General features: G+C 37.3%; 1 protein-coding gene across 1 annotated transcript in view; it reads right to left on the reverse strand.

Annotated features, from left to right (window-relative positions):
• The window catches only part of RAPGEF6 (Rap guanine nucleotide exchange factor 6), a 192,503-nt gene that overhangs the window by 161,077 nt on the left and 8,086 nt on the right, over positions 1 to 23,340 (reverse strand). The window contains 3 exon segments of the mRNA XM_043587048.1: positions 5,295 to 5,378; positions 9,914 to 9,970; positions 12,024 to 12,094. Of these exon segments, the coding sequence (XP_043442983.1) occupies positions 5,295 to 5,378; positions 9,914 to 9,970; positions 12,024 to 12,094 (212 nt within the window).

Raw genomic sequence — 23,340 nt, forward strand, 5'->3', positions numbered from 1 at the left:
ACATCAACTCCTACTGCAGTGCCTCCTCTACCTCAATCTATGCTTATGGCTACCTAGGGAATTCCTTATGACCAGCTGACGGAAGAAGAAAAACTGTGAGCCTGTTTTATCAATGGGTCTGCACCTAAAAGTGGACAGCCAAGAGGTCACTCAGACATAACCCCCAAGGAAGATGGTAAAGGAAAATTGACCCAGGGAATAGAATTACAAGCAATACATTTAGTTGTCCTTTTTCTGGATTTAGAGATGGCCGGAATTATTGATGAAAAGAGATTCAAGGGAAGTTACTAATGGTATGGCTGAAAGGTTAGGGACCAGGAACGAATAGGATTGAAAGGAAGATTGGTAACAAAAAGTCTGGAAAGTGGTATGTAGAAGGACTTCTTTCAGAATGGGCATAGACTTTCAATATATCTGTATCTCATATGAATGCCTGAAAGGCATCCACCGTGAAGGAGGCTTTAATAATGAGGTGACTAAAATGCCACGCTCTGTGGAAGTCATCCAAACTCTTCCCTCAGCTACACCAGTGCTTGTTCAATGGGCCCATGAATAAAGTGGCCATGGTGGCAGAGATGGAGAATATGCAGGGCTTAACTGCTAATGCTACTGCTAGGAACCTAATCTGCCAACATGAGAGATTAACAGAAAGTCTCCTTATGGGGACCAGCCAGCCACCTAGGGCCAGATTATTTACAGTGAACTTTTCCTGTCATGGAAGAGGCAGGTATTTGTCCTCATTGGAATAAACACATATTCTGGAAATGATCTACCTTCCACATCCATAATGCTTCTGCCAGCACCACTATCCACGGGCTCACAAAATGCCTGCTCTACCATCCTGGCACTCTAGACAACACTATTTTTGATCAAGGCACTCATTTTGCAACAGCCTATGTACAGCAAGGGTTTCTGTCTCCCCCAATAACCAGAATACAAAGATCTGATATTCAAGGCATGGAAGTAAGAGCGGCTCTTCTCACTACTATACCTAGTAACTCATTCAGAATTTTTGCTGCCCATCCAAAAAACTTTGTTCTGGTTTTGAGTCCTAGTGCCCAAAAGAAGATTGCTTCTATGAGGAAACACAATGGTTCCACTGAATTAGATACTTTCACCTGGCCAATGAACCAACAGGCAGGGGAAGGGGTTACTCTAAAGGCCTGAGTAATTGATCACAATCACAAGCACAAACTGAGTTGCTGCACTAAATGGGGGGATTCCCTTAGGCTCCTTGTACTGCCATGTCCACTATTCAAAGTTTATGGAAAACTACCACCACCAACACAACAGAGCAGGACATTTAAGGACCCGTCAGAAATGAAGATTTTGTTAACATCATCAGGTAAAGGATGCAGAACGGATGAACGTCTGGCTTAGGGCAGAAATACTGAATGGGTAGCTAAAGAAGGAAGCCAGAGGTACCAATTACAGCCATGTGACCAATCACAGAAATAAGAAATATAGGATATTTTTTTCCTTTGTTTATTGCATTTATGTCTGTATTTATGTAAATGTTAACCATTTTCTTCTTCCCTCTGTTTCCCTTATTTATTTTAAGTATAGTTTGGTGGAAGCGAACTTTAGTCTTTGGTTAACAGAATTTTCAAAAGCACTGTGATGCACTATATAATTAATATAACCAGTAATGACTGTTAGGACTGTGCAATTCCTTATTTTAGGGACAAGGTAAGAAATTCTTCACTGGTACAAAAGACAGCTGTATCTTTTAAGGTGACAACAGAGTTGTTTTGTTGTTGAATGGGAGTTCAAATTTGTTTAGAAGCATCCATGTAGAAGCTAAGGAACTCAGAGTGGACTGTGCCAGTTATCCACTGCCTTTCAATTGGAAATACATTCATGCCGTTTCAAATCTACTTTCCAATAAAGGATCTAGATTCAGTTAATGCTATCCTTCTGCCAGCTGAAAATGCTAAAGCTTTGTCAGTAGAGGGTGCTAGCAGAAGAACAATGCAATAGAAAAATTGTCTTTCTCAAGGGGAAGGGAAGGGAGAAGTGCACCAGTGTGTGCGTGTGTCAAGGCAAAGGAGGTCCTGTCCCCAGCCTCAGGGCCCAACCACACCCTAGCAGGGGGAGGGGAAGTTCTCTGGTCAGTCCTGGTCAGCAGTTCCCTTCCTGCCAGCCCTGACCCTATGACTGAGGACGAGGTCTGGCACAGGCAACCCAGTGAAGTTCTCCACTACCTACTGGGGCTACAACTAACATACTTCCAACAAAATCTGAAATCATGGGGAGAGGGCCCCCCTGCCAAATTTGTTCTTTACTTGGGTACTCTCCCTTAGCTCCTTTACCCTTCTTAGTGCCTAATCTCTTAAATTAAACTGTCCATGTTCGAATTACTGTGTGGTTTCTGTCTCCTGACTAATGCAGGGAATATCAAATATTTTTAATAGAATAAGCTATACTTTTATAAACTAAAATACTACTATCATTCTTCGTATACTAAGCAGTGTTCATATTCTGTGGTATCGTAATAACTATATCCCAATGTTACTATGCTATAATAATATTGAGAAGCCAAAAATTACTTAATACTTCATATATGCTAAGCATGTTCTAAATTTATCTGCACTGATTATTAAGTCTAACAACCACCCTACAATGACCTATTACAAATATGTGTCAGGGGCATCTGAGTGGCTCAGTAAGTTAAGCATCCAACTCTTCATTTAGGCTCAGGTCATGATTTCACAGTTCATGGGTTCAAACCCTACAATGGGCTCTGCACTGACAGTGTATAGCCTGCTTGGGATCCTCTCCTCCCCCACCTCTCAAAATAAATAAAGCTTTAAAAAAAAAAAACTAAAAAAAAAAAAATATGTGTCAAATGAAAAATGTGCATCCCCTCCTCAGAAATGTTTATTTTTTTTAATTTTATTTTTCTAAGTAATTTCTACACCTAATATGGGGCTCAAACTCATGACCCTGAGATCAAGAGCTAAATGCTCTATTAAATGAGCAAGCCAGATGTCCCCAGAACTGTCCTTTACATGATTAAAGAAACTTCTATAATGTTTATTGTGAAGTTCATGATGGTTAGATTAATGTACCATGAGTTTGTTGTTTAAATGTCACACACTTCTGTCACTTATTTTTTTTTTAGTGTTTATTTTTGAGAGAGAGAGAGAGAGCGCAAGAGCAGGGAAGGGGCAGAGAGAGAGAGGGAGAGAGAGAGAATCCCAAGCAGGCTCCATGATGCCAGTGCAGAACTCAAACTCATGAAACTTGAGATCATGACCTGAGCCTAAACCAAGAGTTGGACACTTAACTGACTGAGCCACCCAGGCATCCCCATTTCTATTATTAAAAAATTAAGCTTTGTTGTCTTCTTTTAATGTTTATTTATTTATTTATTTATTTATTTTTTTGAGAAGGAAAGAGTACACGTTTGCTCAAGGAAGAGGCTGAGAAAGAGAAGTAGAGAAAGAATACTGATGTGGGAATTGATCTCACAAAACGAGATCATGACCTGAGCCAATATCAAAAGTTGAACGATTAACTGCTTAACCAACAGAGCCACCTAAGCACCCCATACTTCCTTGTCTTGATATAAATAACGGTGAGTTATTGTGGCTGATTAATGGCTACAGAAAGTCTTAACAAATTCGTGACCATTCATCACAGCAGACAAAAGGGAGGAAATATTTAAAAGAACAATACTAATATTCCAAAAACTTAACTGTAATCTCTATCATTCCAGCTTATCCTGTTTCAGTGGCTAACTCATTACAAATTCATTAATGTGAATCTCAGAAACACAGGGAAAAAGAAACAATAGCCAAAAGGCTTAAATAACCAAGAACGACTCTGCATTTTATTTGTTAAAATAGCAGATGCTTTGTTTTATTCTATTGGTTCTACTGGTTCAAGAAGCACAGACTTCATTAAATCAAAAGGCAACCATGTAAAGTTTCAGGACTCCAAGACAGGAATTTAAAAGTGGCATCAAAAATCACTGGGGTGCCTAGGTGGCTCAGTTGGTTAAGCATCCGACTTCAGCTCAGGTCATGAGCTCGCACTCTGTGAGTTTGAGCCCGCGTCAGGCTTTGTGCTGACAACTCAGAGCCTGGAGACTGTTTCAGATTCTGTGTCTCCCTCCCAATCTCTGTGCCCCTCCCCCACTCATGCTCTGTCTCTGTCTCAAAAATAAATAAATGTTAAAAAAAAAAAAATCAAATAGACTATACCTTGATATTTAAATTTAACAGTTTTGTAACTAACAGCAACAATTAAAAGTCTTACCTCAAAAGTCTAAAAATCTCTTCTAAACATTATTGGAAAAAAGTCACTAAAAAATTACATTTTTATGCCACCAATTATTTTAAGAGAGAGCGCATGAGCAGGAGAGAGAGGCAGAGAATCTCAAGCAGGCTCCACACTCAGAGCAGAGCCCGACCTGGTGCTTGACACAGGAGCCACCCAGGTGCCCTAATGTCACCATATTTTAATATGAAGCCCCCAAATCTTAAGAACAGAACAAATTCTAGAAGAACACCCCATGTGACCATTTTTCCAACCACCTTTCTCTTCTTTTACCTATTAATTATGATGATGATAACTAACAATGATTTATAAAAGCCAGGCACTAGCCTAAGAGCTTTATATATATTAAGTCATTTATTCCTCAAAAGTAACCTACGAAATAGGTTCTAGTATTGTCCCCATTTTACAAATGGGGAGTGATTACATAATTTGCCCAAGAAGTAGTAGAACACAGACATGAACTCAAGCAGTCTGGCTCTGGAGGTCAATGTTTACAGACTTCTGTTCAGAACTTTGAGTAGCAGAGCTTGCTAAAAACCTCAAAGAGACACTTAAAGTAGGTGCTATTATTATACTCACTTTACAGACAAGGAAACTAAAATATGTACAAAATCATATAAATAGTAAATGATAAATCAGGACTTTAACCTAGTTTGCCTGACTCTAAAAACCATTTTCTTAGCTATTAACATGTATCACCCTCCCTGTAACCATTAATATTAGCAACAAATCCAAACCCATCAGATAAATCAAACAAATTCCATATAAAACTAAAGATCAAATCAAAGTGAAGATACGATGTCAAGACATAAAGAGTACACCCTCAGAAATAAGAAATACAGGTTGCTTGCTACTATTTCCTACAGAACCAGCAAGTAAACACATTTATAAGATACATCACCTACTTAGAAAAATTACACATCCTACATAAAACAGTTTAACATGAGAGATAAAAAGTTGCAATGTTAACGTTGCCTGCCATATATTCTAAGCAGCAAATGTAAACATACCTGCAAGGAGGCAAGACCATGGAGTCTTTCATAAGCACAGATCCAGAAAGCAGGATATACCAACATCGGGCAACAGTTTCTGAACTGTTCAAGTAAGTAAGTTAATGAGTAAGTAAACATACACATTTCACCTGTTACATGGATTCAATACAAAATACCTAACATGAAATATATTCTAATATCACAAATCATTAAAAATTAATGGAATTTTGGGACATAGTGCCTGTTGCTAAAAAATGTACCAACTTATAAGACTAGGTTCACGTGGGAAAAAGTGTAATCACTATCTTAAGATACAGACTTCAGAAGAATATGTTTACTAGCTCCATCTTATTAATTTGATGATTAGCATCACATTTTCCAATTTGTGTAGTGGATAACATTTGACGAATATGAAAACTTAAAATTCTGTACTACACATGCATATCATAAAATCCTATACTAATAACTTATGTATATTAAAGACAATATTTGGAATTGACCACTTCATCAATATTGTATCTTCACTCAACTAAAAAGTGAACCATAATCTATTTATTTCTTTTAAATTTTATTCTGACATACACAAACAAAATACCTTTTATATGTGTTTCAGGGATAAAAGAATACCAGATGACTCAAGTCTCTCAACATTTTAGTTAAATCTCTAATGGAAACCCAGCATCTTGTTAGATCTTATCTTTCTGTCCTCTCAAATATCTTTATTTACCATACCTAAGGTTTTAATTAATTCCAATCTGGAGGAAATTTTAGTATCTGTAAAACAAATCATTCCTCTAACATGGAGAACTATTTATCTAGCTATCTACTTGACATGTAAACTTGAATGTCTAACAGAGAACTCCAACTCAACAAAATCTACCTATTATTTCCTTCAAGCTTCTATTTTTTGTAGTATTCTCTGTCCTCAGTGAACACTGCTCTTCTCCATCCAGAAACCTAGGCTTCCAAAACATTCCACACAGCACTCAGGGTAAGCTTTCTATGTCAATCCTAATGCTCACCATGAGAAGGGAAAATTCTTGTCAACTTTCCAGGAGACACTTCAAAATTCTTTTTAATTTCTTCAAATCTTCATTGAGGGAAAATGTAGATGGCTGCAAATTTCCTAGTTAAGGTTCCTTGCTTAAAATTCTACTTCCTGGGGCGCCTGGGTGGCGCAGTCGGTTAAGCGTCCGACTTCAGCCAGGTCACGATCTCGCGGCCCGTGAGTTCGAGCCCCGCGTCCGGCTCTGGGCCGATGGCTCAGAGCCTGGAGCCTGTTTCCGATTCTGTGTCTCCCTCTCTCTCTGCCCCTCCCCCGTTCATGCTCTGTCTCTCTCTGTCCCAAAAATAAATAAACGTTGAAAAAAAAAAAATTAAAAAAAAAAAAAATAAAATTCTACTTCCTTACTCTTGTGAAAGAGGACTTACAAAGTCAAGAAAGAATAAAATCAAAAAACAATCTGCCCAAAATTAAGACAGAACTAAGTTATAATTGGATGCCACCACAAGCCTCCAATTTTTATCTCACTTAGCTGAAGTGGTCACAAAGTTATCAATTAATTCTATTATAAATGCAGAAAATCCTGAATTTCACTCCTACCACAAAGAGAACCATGCCAACCCATGAATAAGAAACTGTTTAGACCTTACAAAAAATTTCACACTCAGAGCATGGTGTGGTAATGCATTTGGACAAGTAAACCCAAGCAAAGTAAAATACTTTAGTGTCGGCCATTCTATCTCCTTCCTCTAGGCAAACAAAGGAATCAAAGAATGAACCAGTCCAAGGAAAGAAGGCATACTTAATGTTGTCAGATCTTCTATCTTCAAAGGCTTCAGATGCTCCTAAGATAAAGACCAAAATACGCTTCAGATGGCCTCCACCTGATTCTCCAGAATCTTCTCTTGCTGTTTCCTCTTCTTTCATCAAGGTGCTTGGACACACTGATTTACTTTCACTTTTTCTACCATGTTGCTTAAGATCAACTACACACTCTTTTCTCTGCCTTTACCAACCTCTGAATTTAAATTCTTCAGTTAACTTCCGCATTCTTTGCAAGTTATCTTATTATTAACCAGATACAGAGTTGTATAACTCTTCATATTTTTTAAATAGTGCTGTGGTGCCTGGGTGGCATGTGACTTTTGATCTTGGCCTCAGGTCAAGACCTCACGGTTTGCGAGCTCAAGCCCAGAGTCGGCCTCTGGGCTGATAGCACAGAGGCTGCTTTGGATTCTACCTCTCCCTCTCTCTGCCCCTCCCCAACTCGGTCTCTGTCTCTCTCTCTCAAAATAAATAAACTTAAAAAATAAAAGTTCTACTAAGGCAAAATTTAAATACCATAAATTCGCCCATTTGAAGTGCATGACTCAATTTGCAAGAAAACTAAAACAAATGTGCAAAGATCACCGCAATCCGGTTTTAGAACACTTCTGTTTCCTAACCAATAGTATGCTCTCTGCATAGATTTGCCTTTCCTGGACAGTTTATATAAATGGAATCATATAATATGTGGAGGTTCTGTCTTGCTTCTTCCACTTAGCATGTTTTTGAGGTTTATCCATGCTGCATTATAAATCCATGTTGCCTTTATTTCTTTTTTACTGCCAAATAGTATTCCATTATACAGATACATGACATTTTATTTATCCATTCATGATACATTTTGATTGTTTCCGGTTTTAAGCTGGAAATACAAATAGTACTACTAAGAACATCTGTGTACAGTCTTTGTATGCACGTGTTTTTATTTCTCTAGCATAAATAAGTAAAAGTAGATTACTGGGACAAGTGGTAAAACTATATGACTTTCTGGGAAACTGTGAAACTATTTTCTGCAATGGCTATACCATTTAATATCCATACCACTAACATATGACGATTCCAGGTGTTACTATATCAGTGCCAACACTTGGTACTGTCTACGTTTTTTAATGTAGCTATTCAAATAGCTCTGTACGAGTGACATCTCATTAATTTTTTGTGTTAATTTTGTATAGTGTAAGGTAAGGGTCTAAATTAACTTTTTGCAAATAAATACTCAACACAGCATTATTTCCTGAAAAAACTATGCTGACCTCCTTGAAATGCTTTAACATCTTCATCATAAATTGTACATTGGTGGTTGGTTCCTTTTTAATCCTCATATTATAGCCACAATATGCAAAGATCTTACCTGGAGGCCATTAAAAACAAACTGTTCATAATTACAAGGGTTTACTTCTGGCCTCTCAATTCTCTTCCACTGATCTATTTATCTATACTTTTCTTTTTTTGATAGCACTTAAATATGTGTAACTTTTAATTAATTTTCTCTACTTGACTAAACAATAAGCTCAATAAAAACACTGTGTCTTCGCACCATTCTACACCAAGGTAAGCATAAAGCGTAGCAGAAAAACATTTAATAATAAATGGATCAACAGATGGATGAAAATAGCTATTAAAATTCCTATGAATCCAGTTTAATGCTTTAAAAATGGTAAACGTAATGTGCTGGTAATGAAACATTAAAGTCAATACTATCTCAAAATAGCTGGTGAATCTATATAATAAAAGAACTCACCAATGCCAAAATTTTTAGAAGGAAAACAGGTACAAATAGTTTCATCATCTTGAGAAGGGAAAGACTTTTTTAAATAGGACATGAAAAGCATTAATCACAAGAGAAAAACTAGCCAGAATTAGAAAAATTAGTCAGAAATTTCTACTCTTCAAAAGATGCCTTTAGCAAAGTGAAAAGGCAAGCCACAGAGTAGGAGAAGATCCAAGAAATAGAAGTATCCCAACAAGGGACAAAGATATGGAATTTATAAACAATTTCTACTAATTGACAGAAAAACTACAGAAAACCCAATGAAAAAATAGTTAAAAATTCAAATCAGGTTTCATAAAAGGGCTATCAAAATAGCCTACAAAAACATGAAAATCATTATTAATAAGCATGGAAATGTAAAATAAAATCATAATGAGATAATAAAATGAAGTATGTGAGTCAGATTCTAATGTCAGATTCTCCTAAATTTGGTCACACATTTCCTATAATTCTATTCCTAAGAATATGCCCTCAAATGTTCAGGAATGAGTATATAAAAGCACAAAAAGAATGAACAAAATGCTCATACAAACCTTACTATCTACAAAAGGAAAAAACTGGAAACAACCCTAATATCTACCAACAGTGGACAGGATAAACGAATTGTGTTATTTTCACACAGGGTGCAAAGCAGTGCAAAAAGACTAAAGTAAAAACATGGAAAAATCTTAGACATGTGTCAAGTAAAAAAAGCCTGACCCAAATATTTTTACCTAAGTGGACTTCAAAAAGAGATAAAACTAATTTATGGTGCTATAAGTCAGAAATGGATTACTTTTCTAAGAGAGCTGACTAGAGCCTCGAGAGAGCAGATATGTTCTCTATGTTCAGTTGCATATTAGTTATTAATACATAATATTATATGTATTTATTAAACTTCACTGCACTGTAAATATTTCATGCACCTTCTATTTCAGTGTATGAATATATTACAATCTGCTATAAATAAATTCCTTCCAAATCAAATGAATTTCAATGCTAAAATTCAAAATTTAAACATTAAAGCTATTAGTTTAAGTTAGTTAAGAAAATACTTACCAAAAAAGAATTTGGTTGCCACTGTATCTCTCATAGCGTGCTCTTGCAGACATTAATCTAACATATTAAAAAAAAAGTCAAAAATTTAAAATTATTTTATCTTCAATTTTGTTTTAAAAATAGTGTTATAATTATATACTTCAGTAGACAATGATCGTATCTACCACTAACTTCTTCACTCAACTACAAGAATTTAGAAATAGGGACATCAAATGCAGTATTTTCGAAAACATCCACTGGATAATATTAAGTGGCAACAAATAAAATCTCTTATGTATATTCTATAACCTGCCAATTCACACTGCATAATTTTCTTTTTCTATTATGGAAAAATACACATTTGTCTGACTCACTACTGAATCATGTTAAGAAATTACTGGTAGAAGTGGGGCACCTGGGTGGCTCAGTCAGTTAAGCGTCCAACTACAGCTCGGGTCATGATCTCAGAGCTCGTGAGTTCGAGCCTCACGTTGGACTCTGTGCAGACAGTTCTGAGCCTGGAGCCACCTTCAGATTCTGTGTCTCACTCTCTCTCTGTTCCTCCCACGCTCACACTCTGCCTCTCCCTCTCTCTCTCAAAAATAAATAAACATTAAAAAAAATTTAAAAAAAAAAAAAAAGAAAGAAAGAAATTACTGGTAGAGGGGCGCCTGGGTGGGTCAGTCGGTTGAGTGTCTCACTCTTAATTTTGGCTCAGGTCAGGGTCATGGGATCAAACCCCCTGCACTGGGCTCCAAGCCTGAGATTCTCTCTTTCTATCTGCCCCCCTCTCACCCCTTCATGCTCTCTTTCTCTATCTTAAAAATAAAAATAAAAGAAATTACTGGCAGAAGAATACACACAAAGTCTGTTGAATACATAAACATTACAAAAATTCATTAAAAATGCTTTTAGTGTTACTAAATGCTCTAGTTTTCAGCACGCTTCTTCCATACATACGCTGACATCTGATTACATTATACATAAAAGAGACAATAATAAACCCAGGGGCACCTGGGTGGCTCAGTTGGTTAAGCATCAGCTCAGGTCATGGTTGACTTCCACTCAGGTCATGATCTCACAGTCTGTGACATCTCGGGCTCTGCACTAACAGTATAGAGGCTCCTTGGGATTAGATCTCGGGCTCTGCACGAACAGTGTGGAGGCTCCTTGGGATTCTCTCTTTCTCTCTCTGCTCCTTCCCCTCTCACACTCGGTCTCTCAATCTCTCTCAAAATAAACAAACAGTAAGGAGAAAGAAAGAATGAAAGAATGAAAGAATGAAAGAATGAAAGAAAAGAAAAGAAAAGAAAAGAAAAGAAAAGAAAAGAAAAGAAAAGAAAAGAAAAGAAAAGAAAAGAAAGAAAGAAAAGAAAGAAAGAAAGAAAGAAAGAAAGAAAGAAGAAAGAAAGAAAAGAAAGAAAGAAAGAAAGAAAGAAAGAAAGAAGAAAATAAACTCTAACAATTATATTTTAGCAATCTAATCTGGCCCTTAAACAGAAACTTAAAGAATGATCAGAAAAAGTAACGGATAAGCTGGTCATGGAAGGAAAACACACTCTAAATTTTGATATGCGAAGTTAAGTGCTTTGCAAAACTCAAAAGTGTTTTTATAAATAGAACGACAATGACATAAGGTAGCAGGACAGAAAATTTATTTTACAGAGTAGGAAAATAAGGTTCAGAACGTTTATGGGTCCTGTTCACAGGGGCTCATACCAAGTCGAGAGTCCTGATCCGTCCACTTTCATACACTACATCATACTTTGCCTATCCTAAACATATGACCTAATAAATATCAAAAAGAACTACAGAAAGTAAACAGCTTTGTTTTCACTGGCTAGCAAATACTGAACACTATGCTCTGCTTCAGGTAGTTATTCTCATGTTACCCTCAAAACACTGTAACAAAGATAATCTTATCATCCCTATTTTACAGAAGACAAAACTATAGCTTACATGTTAAGATTTGCTCAAGGTTCCATAGTTAAGAAAAACTGTGATGAGAAAGCAGAAATTTCTATGCTTATCCTAAAAAAGCCCCCAAATCATGTGGCCCCTACAATGATCTATCCAAACTCATTTGAATAACTCCATAGCACAAGCTTTTAAAACACAGCATCGCACTTACCTAAGCTGATGTTCCCTGAGATTTGATAGTATTTCCATTCCATGAAGATAAGAATAAATAGTATTTAAATCCTGGTGAACAGAAAAAAAAAAAAAAAATTAGATTATTTTTCAAATATATCTTTCAAGATATCTTAACACCCCACAATTGTGATTTTAAGCAACCATTTATGACAGAACCGTTAACTATAGGAAGACTAATAAAATCTGAATTAAAATAAATCTGAAAAGATAAGAGAAGAGTTACCTCTACTCATACAGGAACCTCCCCCCCCTTCAGTAGGACAGACAGCCTGTACTCACACAATGCAGAAATCAAAAACTCATTATTTCATATGAAAGTCTATTTCATTTCTAAACAGATGTAACCCTTCTTGCTCAATGACATCCAACTATTCAAAAGGAACTATTGTATCATCTGAAGTATTATAATTATTATTTTCTGCAGATAATGCAGTTTCAATATTGGCAGATTCCAGATTTTTTTTTTTTTTTTTTTTTTTTTTTTTTTTTTAAATTTTAGGCAGAGAGAGAGCAAGCAGGGGAGAGGGACAGAGGGAAAGAGAGAGAGAATCTCAAGCAGGCTCCATACTCAGTGCAGAGTCCAACACAGGGCCCGATTCCACAACCCTGGGATCAAGACCTGAGTCAAAATCAAGAGTCAAGCACTCAACTCACTGAGCCACCCAGGCGCCCCTGCAGGTTCCAAATCTTTAAAAGTACCCTGGCTGACCTCCTGTAGACATGACCCAGTTTGTCAACATTCTTACTAAATATGACTTTCTAAAAAAATCTCTTTCTAAAGAGGCTCAAAGTGATTAATCAACAAATAAACAAACAATAAATAGTCCAGTGGGACAACCCTACTGCTCACTCTGTGAACAAGGAAGGGCACCTCTCTCTAGCCCTCAGATAACTAGCTATTGAAAGTCTGAGGATAATATAGTATAACCTCAGCTAAGAAGAGAGACAGGTTAAAGGGAGAATGTGGGAGCAGTCTAAAGTCCTGACAGAATGGTGTGCTTTACCACTTATGCAGAATTTTGGTGCACAGTGATTATAAACAACCTTAAATTTTCTTATATAAAACGTACCTCCTTATTTTCTCCTAAGAACAATGACTTTATACCAGGACAGACTGCTCCCAAACACAGACCTCAGACAACTTCTATTTTAATGGATTACTAAGAAAACATGGAGCCACTAAGTAAAACAGCAACAATCTTTGATACCAAAAATTACAAGCAGCAATTAACCATGATGGAGTCAATGACCACACGTCTGTAAATCCTTGAGAAAATGGGAGTGAATTAGATTTTTATGTATACATAAAGGATAAGTTCAAAGGAAAAACCCTAACAAATGAGGAAGGTCTATAAAATTCATGAAGACAGCAGACAGAGTAGTGATATGGTAAACTGTATTTCCAAAGATGGCTACAATGGTATTTCTTATCCTATAGGCTGTTTTGCAATAGGACCTTATCACTCCTTGCCCCCACCCCCCATCAAAAATTGTAATCTTACATGCCTTCCCCATGGACCTGGTTGGTCCTGTGATTTGTTCTCATCAAAAGAAGTAAGGATGTGTAACTTCTAAGATTCAAGTGTCCCAAGACCACCAGTGTTGTGAGGAAGCCTACTAACCTCATGGATAAACAAAGGCCACATGGAAGAGCACCAAGGCATCAGATATGTAAGCAAGGTCTTGAAACAGTGTAGCTACTAAATGAATGCAACTAAGAGAAAGATCCCAGTTGGCAGTTCTGTGAAGCAAAAGAACCAACCTTCCAGCCAGAACCTTCTGAACTGAGGTAATAAATAGCATTCCGGCAAAAGTCTGGCCCATAGTGAACTCACTGAGGCTACAGACCCATCTAACAGTCTCTCTTCACTATGTGTGTTTATGATTAAAATGCATGTACTTGTTAGTTAGAATAATCCCCACAAGGGTCCAGGACCTATGTGGTATAAGCAGTCACAGTGCAAAAAGCCAACAGGAAACCTCTGAAATTGCCCATTCTCCAGAACAAGATAGTAAATAAATGACAATATTGCTTCGAGAGGCAAAGGACAGCAAAGACTAGTGCCATCAGTAAAGACTTCAAGTATTTGGGGTGGGGGTCTATCTCATATTATCATCTTCACAAAAAAGATGTATATTTAAAAAATGACTGCATACTGCCAGAGACTTAACCAAATGCCAACCAATATTCTCAACATAACATAGCTGTTAGAACTTATTAAGCATCGGGTATTGATTTGGTGACTATATTCTTTTCCATTTAAATTACAAAAACTTGGGGTGCCTGGGTGGTTCAGTCAGTTAAGTGTCTGACTTCAGCTCACATCATGATCTCATGGTTCGTGGGTTTGAGCCCCGTGTCGGGCTCTGTGCTGACAGCTCAGAGCCTGGAGCCTGCTTCAGATTCTGTGTCTCCCTCTCTCTCTGCCCCTCCCCGGCTCACACTCTCTTTCTCTCCCAAAAATAAATAAACATTAAAAAATAATAATAATAAATAAATAAATAAATAAATAAATAAATAAATAAATAACAAAAAATCATCAGAAACACTTTGCATTCATGTGGGACAACATTAACTTACGGTTTTTCCTTAGGACTATTTTAACTCTCTAATTCTCTACCATAATACAGTCTGAAAACATCTAGACCTTCTGACCCATTACAGAGATGATATCTTGCTGAATGGACAGAATGAACAAGAGAATAACCATGAGGAGGCTGCTACCCTGGAGTCCTTATAACATGTTAATACTCCAGAAAGTGGGCAATAAATTCTATGACGAGGCAAAGGCCTACCACTTTTAGGTGTGCAGCGATCAGGGGCATTTCAGGACATCTCCTACTGACCAACTGTTGGGACTTCAACTTTAGGTCAACATAGACTAAGGGGGAATTGGACTTATCTTCCACTGTAAAGAATTAAAGATCAAAATGAATATATGATATACATTTTTCATGAGGTAAGACATCAGGAAACAAAAGACTTTAACATCTGACAGAGGACAAACGAAATGATTCATATCATGATGATACCTTACCGTCTGCTGGTATCTTTAGTTGTGGAGAAGGAGCTGGCAGTCTAGGGACAACAAAGTGGCTAGAGTTTGCAGAACACAAGACTGTTACACAGAAATAAATTATGTTCTGGAAACCTATAGAAGGTGTCCTTTGCGTCTTAAGTTGAGTACTGATCATCCTGTCATGCTCTTAACGACTGAACCAGCCACATGCTCTGGTTTCTTGCATAGTTTTTGTACCAATGACCTCTGAGACAGGCTTGAGGTATTATTACTAGGCGTGGTGTGCTGAAGATCAATAAAAGCTGACAGAGAAAGTAGAAACAAACAAACTTGACAGAGACAGGCTAAAAGTCTCACAGATATTTCTTGGTAGTAAAAAATTTAAATGCTAGATTCAAGGAGGAATTAATCTACAGTACTTGAAAGCTGCTCTACTGAGTCTGAAAGAGGGAAGTCATGACATTCCAGATCAGCAACACCAGAATGTGCCACCTGTTCTGTAACTAAAATAACATACTGCAGAAATTAACCAAGGCTATGAGAAGAACAAATATCAGCCCTGGATTAGGTAATAAAATAAAGGGTTCCACTTGGGCAAAAAATGATGAGGCAGTAGTGATGACTCAGTATTTCGGAAAACAGATCAACCATACTCTCCAAGCCAGTTATGTGAATGAACATGAGCAAACTGAGGTGGGTGGTAACACTGCCATCATACAAGAAGGCAGCAATCTTTTTACACTCTTCAAACAATCCATACCTAATGCATTCATTGTAGGTACATTCTACTGGTTTTCAATATCATTTTTAAATGATATATTAATTCCTATTTGCAGCTCTGTATGAGGAATTAATGACCCTTTTATATATACACTTAAAATTAAGAGGTCACGCCTTCCTCAATTTTGTGCCAACCAGTGGGCTGCTCCTAGAATAATCCCACCTTTCAATTCCGCTGACGGCCATTCTACACATGCTTAGAAACCCAAACAAAACTTAGAAAACTCAAACTGGAAGGCTTTTTGTTTCTTCAACTCTACAAATAACAAATTTCTTATCTATGATATGCTTAATTCGTCACACACTACTTTCAATACAACATCAATTATCTAAAACACTCATTAACCAAGATATTTTACTCATTATCTTTGTTACTTGGAAAGCAAGTCCATCCCTGGAATTTTAACAATGAAAAATCTCTCAGGGTGGATCCTAAGGACAGTACAGATTCAATTTCAAGATACATATGTTCTGCAGCTACAGGTTTATATAATAAAAACTTATGGTGAAGAATCCTCTACAAATCAATGTTAGGCTGAAGACAGTATGGTTAAAAACCTGGGAACCTGGAGACAGCCTTGGATTCAAATTACGCCTCTATCAGTAATCACATAACCTTTATTATCTGTACAATAGGAATGATTAACTCTCTCTGAATATAAAATGTTACATGTGTAGCACAGAGATGATGACATGGTAAACAGTTAACAAATGTTAGTACTATGCATTTATATAAAGGTTTGGATCATAAATTTATAAAACAAACACTAAATTACAGTCAGCAGACTATTAAAGCTATTTTGAATGTTTCTGACAATAGTGTCAAGTTAACAAGACCATGCATTAAACATAGAACTCTATCTCACTGGTTTTCTCACCCACAAAGGTATAAATATATTCTACAAAACGGCAATAAAGAGCTACACACACTTACCACAGCTTGAGCCCAGTCCCTGCTATCTAAACACCATTTTCTAACATAAGAACCAGGGTTTCTTGGGTAAGTGACTGATTTCAGTACTGGAGCAAGGAAAGTACAAGCCTCGAACATCTTTTTGTGCCAGAGTTAAGAAATTACTTACAGACCAATGGGGTCACGTCAAAAGGACATAGTAGCAGACTTTGAAAGGGCTCCCACTGGCTAAATGTGGGGTAATCTAATAATCAAAGGGAATAATGACAATATTAAAAACACAAAAATAATCCCTGAAATCAGAGTGATTGTTTTTTAAAGGGGGAGGCCAGGGGAAGGTGGGGAAAGTTCTATACAGAATGCCAGCTAATAACTGTGGGAGAAATATACAATTAGAAAATTATCACTTTGTAACAGCAAAGTAGTAGTTATTTAGGCAAAGATCATCAATGAATGCTAAAGTATTTGTCAAATACTGGCAAAAAACAATATATCCATACATTCTCAAAATATCACCTCAAAGATCACTTGTAACTTGCAGCACTGTACCTTTACAAAAAAGAAATACAGGTAATTCAAATTAGCATCTGCCATAATAGAAAGAACTGATAATGTGTCTTCTGATGTGACAATATTTGAAGAACATCATGGGGCACCTGGCTGGCTCAGTCAGAAGAGCATATGACTTAGTCTCAGGGTTGCGAGTTCAAGCCCCAATTTACTTTCAAATGGCTTAGCAAAATAAAATTTATGCTAGAGAGATGGAGGTAAGATAAATATGGCAAAATATCACTCTGAATGAAGAGTATGTAATAAAGGATACTAAAAATAGGGAAGATACTACTCTTCCCATGTTTCTATAGTTTTGAAATTCTCAAAAAACAAAGATGGGGGTGGGCAACATACAACTATGTCCTGCTTATTCACAGGGTGACAGACATTTCTAGCTTTCCTTAAATGTCAAGTCTTATTTAATTATCTACATTCTTTTTTTTCATTATCTTTTCCTGTGCATCCTCAATCATCACCATATTTTGACCAGTGTCCATGACACACTGCTCCCAAGAATGTTCTCTGGAAAAGCTTCTCATTCCACCAGTTTATTAGAATTTAGTCTTACTATATATTTGGGTATACATTTGCTATAGCAGACTGGTAATTTTATTTTTAGATTAAAATACATTATACAGCTAATTACTTGAACATTAAATTTTATTAATAAAAACTTTAACATTAAAAAATTATAGCCAGAAATTTTAATTTTTAGACCTGAAAATCCCAAATGATATGCTTAAACATTAGAACTCCAATAATTAATCTCTGAAATGATAATGCATCAAAAGATCAAGTATCTAGGGGCGCCTGGGTGGCGCAGTCGGTTAAGCGTCCGACTTCAGCCAGGTCACGATCTCGCGGTCCGTGAGTTCGAGCCCCGCGTCGGGCTCTGGGCTGATGGCTCAGAGCCTGGAGCCTGTTTCCGATTCTGTGTCTCCCTCTCTCTCTGCCCCTCCCCCGTTCATGCTCTGTCTCTCTCTGTCCCAAAAATAAATAAACGTTGAAAAAAAAAAAATTAAAAAAAAAAAAAAAAGATCAAGTATCTAATTACTTCTAAATTCAAACTTTAGGCTAAAGTTCACTTTTTTGATCCCACTATATATTACACAATTATCCAAGATATGCTAATTCCAAGTTTCACATGCACTTTTCAATCCTTATCTCTACACACATTTGTTTTACAGAATTTGCTGACATATTCATCATTCATTCACTCCTCCCTCCTAAACTCTTTTCCTCCCATCCCTTCTATCATATGGTCTTCTGTGGGTTCTTGTCCTAATGGAAAACATTTAGTAACAATTACAAACACAGAATGTGAAATTAGAAATCCCAGATTTGAATCCTGACTCTGTAGTCTCCTAGCTGTGTGCCTTTAGACAAATTTTTCTGTGATTCCATCTTCCCATATGTAAAATGTGGACAGCACGTTGTTTCAGAGTGGTTTTGGAAGGATTAAAGGTGTATAAAGGTGTCTGTTTTTTTTTTTTTTTTAACAGTAACAGGCATCCAATAAGTACCCCAGCATATAAATCTTAGCCATTCTTATTGCTATTATTGCCTTTCTGCTCCAGAGGCTCCTGAGTCTCCATCACAGGCTTTGCCTTCTTTTCCTATTCCGTTAAATGTTTATAAATGTTTCCATCACTGTGACATCCACCCTTTTTCACTAGAGACTCTCTACCTCTCTACATCCATAGTTGTAACTACCATATATATATACCAATGACGCCAATATTTGTATTTCTAGCCCAGAGCTCTCTAGTAAAACTTAGAAACTACACATTCTAGAACATAATGAACCCTTTCACCTAGGAGATCCATCAGCATCTCAAGTGTAATAAATGCAAAGCTAAACTCATTGTTTATATTCCTGGCTGGTTCTTCTTCCTAGGTTCCCTGATTTACATGATGCTCTCTTCTTTAGTCGCTCTGGCCAGAAATCTATCAATTCTATTTCATAAGTATCTCTGTTCACGATCCCACCTGGAGCAATTTTGAAATTTATTATTTCTCACTGGGTAACAGAAAACAGCCTTCTTGCATCTAAGTCTGACTGCCTGTAATCCATTCTTCATGGTCCTGCCAGAGTTAACTTTCTAAAAAGCATATAGAAACTCCTTAACAAAGAGAAAGCAGTTCTTCACCAGATCTGGACCCTGGCCATGCCTCCAGGCTCATCTCTGTTACTACTTGTGTGCCCAGGCAACTTGCACCTTTGTGTTAAGATCATCTTGTGGCCTTGACAAATGCAGTTCTCTGTTCAGGAAACACAAAACGTCCCTTCTTCATCTAACATTTACATATTCTCATCTATGCTCAAGGCAGCATTCCCTTTTCTAAGACAACAAGAATGACACCTGCCAACCCTTTACTTCTCCCTCCCAGAGTCCTCCTGTAAACTCCTGAGTGCCTCCTTTTACAGCTATACAGTAGTTAACAGGGTATTTTAATTGTCTGTGTATTTGCCTATCTCCTCCCCTAATGAAAGAACTTTAATCTTTGACCCCTGGCATTTAAAAATAGTACTTAAAGGGGCGCCTGGGTGGCACAGTCGGTTAAGCGTCCGACTTCAGCCAGGTCACGATCTCGCGGTCCGTGAGTTTGAGCCCCGCGTCGGGCTCTGGGCTGATGGCTCAGAGCCTGGAGCCTGTTTCCGATTCTGTGTCTCCCTCTCTCTCTGCCCCTCCCCCGTTCATGCTCTGTCTCTCTCTGTCCCAAAAATAAATAAACGTTGAAAAAAAAAATTTAAAAATAGTACTTAAAAAATATTTACCACACAAATATCCACTAGGCACTCCTCCTTAAAAATTATGTATTCAACTCTGCCTCAGTCATTTAAGGCAGGTATTAAGGCATAAACACTCCAAACTCCAGATGGTACCTGTTACACAACTCTTTTGTGTAAAAGAAAAAAAAAAAAAATCTGTGATAAAGCCTTTTATTATTAGTTGAATGCTCTTAAAAAGCCAAAATTGGGGGCACCCGGGTGGCTGAGTCAGTTAACCATCCATCTTCAGCTCAGGCAATGATCTCATAGTTTGTGAGTTCGAGCCCTGCATTGGGCTCTGTGCTGACAGCTCAGAGCCTGGAGCCTGCTTTGGATTCTGTGTCTCCCTCTCTCTCTGCCCCTCCCCCGCTCACACTTTTTGTCTCTCTTTCTCTCTCTCAAAAAAACAAACTTTTAAAAAAAGCCAAAACTGAATACACTAGTACCTTTTGAAAACAAAAATATAAGTTATCAAACAGAATGGTGTAAAAAATCACCAATACAGACATCAAATACACCTGTTTTCATTCTACATAAAACTTGAGAATTCTGAACTTCCATTACATTGATATCCTCCACTGAACTGACACAGCACCTTAAAATACTGCATACATCACAGGCAAGATAAAACAGTAACAATTTATTCAGGAAAATATTAGACATCTATGCAGATGATAAACAAAAGTTCAAAGCTTAAAATATGGCCTAAACTTCACTGTTCTGAGAAGTGGGGTGCTACTGAACTGAGGAAGTCACCAATGAATCATGTGACCTTGAGCAAGACATTTTACCTCTCAGAAGCTTAGTTCCTGGATCAGTATGCAACTCATTTCACTAGCTCTTGACCTCACCGGCTAAAGTATTTCTAAGAGTGCTATATATACATTCACAAATACTTGCTGGCAGTGATACTACTTTAGTTTTGTACTAAGTGTCCTGTCCAGTGAACCCCACTATCTCTGCCACATAACAAAGCCTAAAGCCCTCCAGCTGCCAAAGCTTTAGTTTATGGCAAAGTAGTGGAGAGTGGAAAAACATCAAATAGGGGCTGCTCAGGCGTCCAGAATCTCATGTTCTTAATAAAGTGGCTCGTTCACTTCTTATTTACAGCAATATCTCAGTTTAAATAGGCTGGTCCAAGGTTAAATCAAATAATGACTACAATGTTACAGAGCTCAGTCACTCCATCCCTTCCAAAGAACAGGACTTTGTCACACAGTCAAGCTCATCATGCCTGGATGCTCCTCCTTTCTGCAGAATTCTCTTGGGGAAGCTCCTCAGTCTCTCCGAAACAAAATCTTAGGGTGTCTCAACTCCTCATTGGCTACAGTTTTTTCTCTAGGTGGGAATCTCCAATACATGTAAAATGAGGTGCCCAGAAGAGATGTTGTCTAATAAAGGCCCCATCCAGATCTCTATTCCTTTTCTATCCAGTTGAATTTACAAATGAAGGCCAAAGGGCCCCACAAGCATAAATAAATTCTTTTACTTCCAAAAAACCCTCTGAATGTGCATCTGCTGTAGAAAAGCACAAAAGAATCTTTGTTCTGCCACCCTCAGGGATGTGCACAGTGACTCACTCAAAAATGACTCCAAGTACAATGGCACACTTTTGCCAATTCAGGAAAAACCTCTACAAGTCTACATTTAAAGACCACTATTCTAAATTCTGAAATGGATAAATAACTACAAGAATACTAAATTTTATCTTCTTACATTCCTAGCTCCCTCTTTGGCTTTTCTAATAAAAATTTGTGTTTTGTTTGTTTTTTTAAGCCTTTTTCTGATTGTAAAAAGGCAATTATATCAGCATCTAGCTAAGCATGAAATTTTTGCCCAGCAAAGTTTTAAAGTCATCTGGTTGAAACTCTATGAGAAATTAAAACTTGTATTTATCTATATTTCTCCGAAATTTCCTGCACATGTGTTTTTTGTTCGTGTGTGTGTGTGTGTGTGTGTGTTTTAAAACTAAACAAAAAAGGAGTTTCTATCTGTACTACTTATGATGAATTCCAAGGTAAAACAGTCTCTTCATGGCAACTGGACTTTACTCATGTTTTAATTAGAGGATATTAATAGCAAATGTTTGCCATTTTGGCCAAACTTCATCAGTCTTTTAATCCCAGCACTTCAAATATTAGACCAAAAGAAACCACCACTAGAAGAATAGGGGAACAGTAAGTATTTTTCACATTCCTTTTTTTGTAAGTTTATTTACTTTGAGATAGAGCACACACAGGAGCAGGGGAGGAGAAGAGAGAGAGCAAGAAAGAATCCCAAGCAGGTTCTGTGCTGTTAGCACAAAGCCCAATGCCAGCTCCATCTCACAAACTGTGAGATCATGACCTGGGCCGAGAGCAAGAGTCAAATGCTTAACCAACTGAGCCACCCAGGTGCCTCACATTGCTTTTCTTTTTAAAGTCATTTAAAAAATATCTGGAAACCTACTATGTACCAAGTATTGCATACTAGGCACTGGAACATAAAGATATCTTATTTCAAGGAGCTTACAGACCAGCCAGAGAGACAAACATGCAAGTAATCATAACAAAGTAATTACTGTGGTGGAGGAAGGTGTCAAATATCCTGGGAACACTGAGGAGTGGAAAAGTGAGCAAACTGAATTTGCCAAGCCATCGGATGGCTTTCCACTAAGGAAATGGCAAGCTAGTACGTATGGCTACCATTTATTGAATGTTGATCACAGGCACGTTGCTAAATACTTTACATTTATGATCTCATTTAGTCCATACAAAAACCCCAAAATGATATTCAGTCTTAAAAAAGTTAGGTAACTTGACCAGGGTCACTCAAAGTCTCAGTGCTGGAACCCACACTTGACATAAAGGTTGTCCAAATCCAAAATTCCAGGGCTATAAATACTGCACCATACTTTCCCCTCTTGTGTAAAGCAAAGAGACAGGAGAATGTGACACAATGAACAATGCTTCTCACTGCTATCTATATATCACAACTACTTAAGAAGCTCTCTGTAAGTACTAATGCTTAACACTCCATTCCACAAGGTTCTAATTCAAGAAAAAAAGGGTGTGCATACGCATTCAAAAAAAATTACCTAAATTGAGAAATATACATAGCCTAAGTTGAGAAGTACAGTGTTAAGATATTTGTAAGTAGTTAAAAGGCCTATGTTTGGGGTGGGGGATAATAAGGCTAGAGTGCCAGGTAAAAGATCATGGAGGACTTTATCTGTTTATACATATCACAAATGGTACTTGCTGCCTTCACTTTCTTG

This window comes from Prionailurus bengalensis, chromosome A1 (genome assembly GCF_016509475.1).
Source record: "Prionailurus bengalensis isolate Pbe53 chromosome A1, Fcat_Pben_1.1_paternal_pri, whole genome shotgun sequence".
NCBI lineage: Eukaryota > Metazoa > Chordata > Mammalia > Carnivora > Felidae > Prionailurus > Prionailurus bengalensis.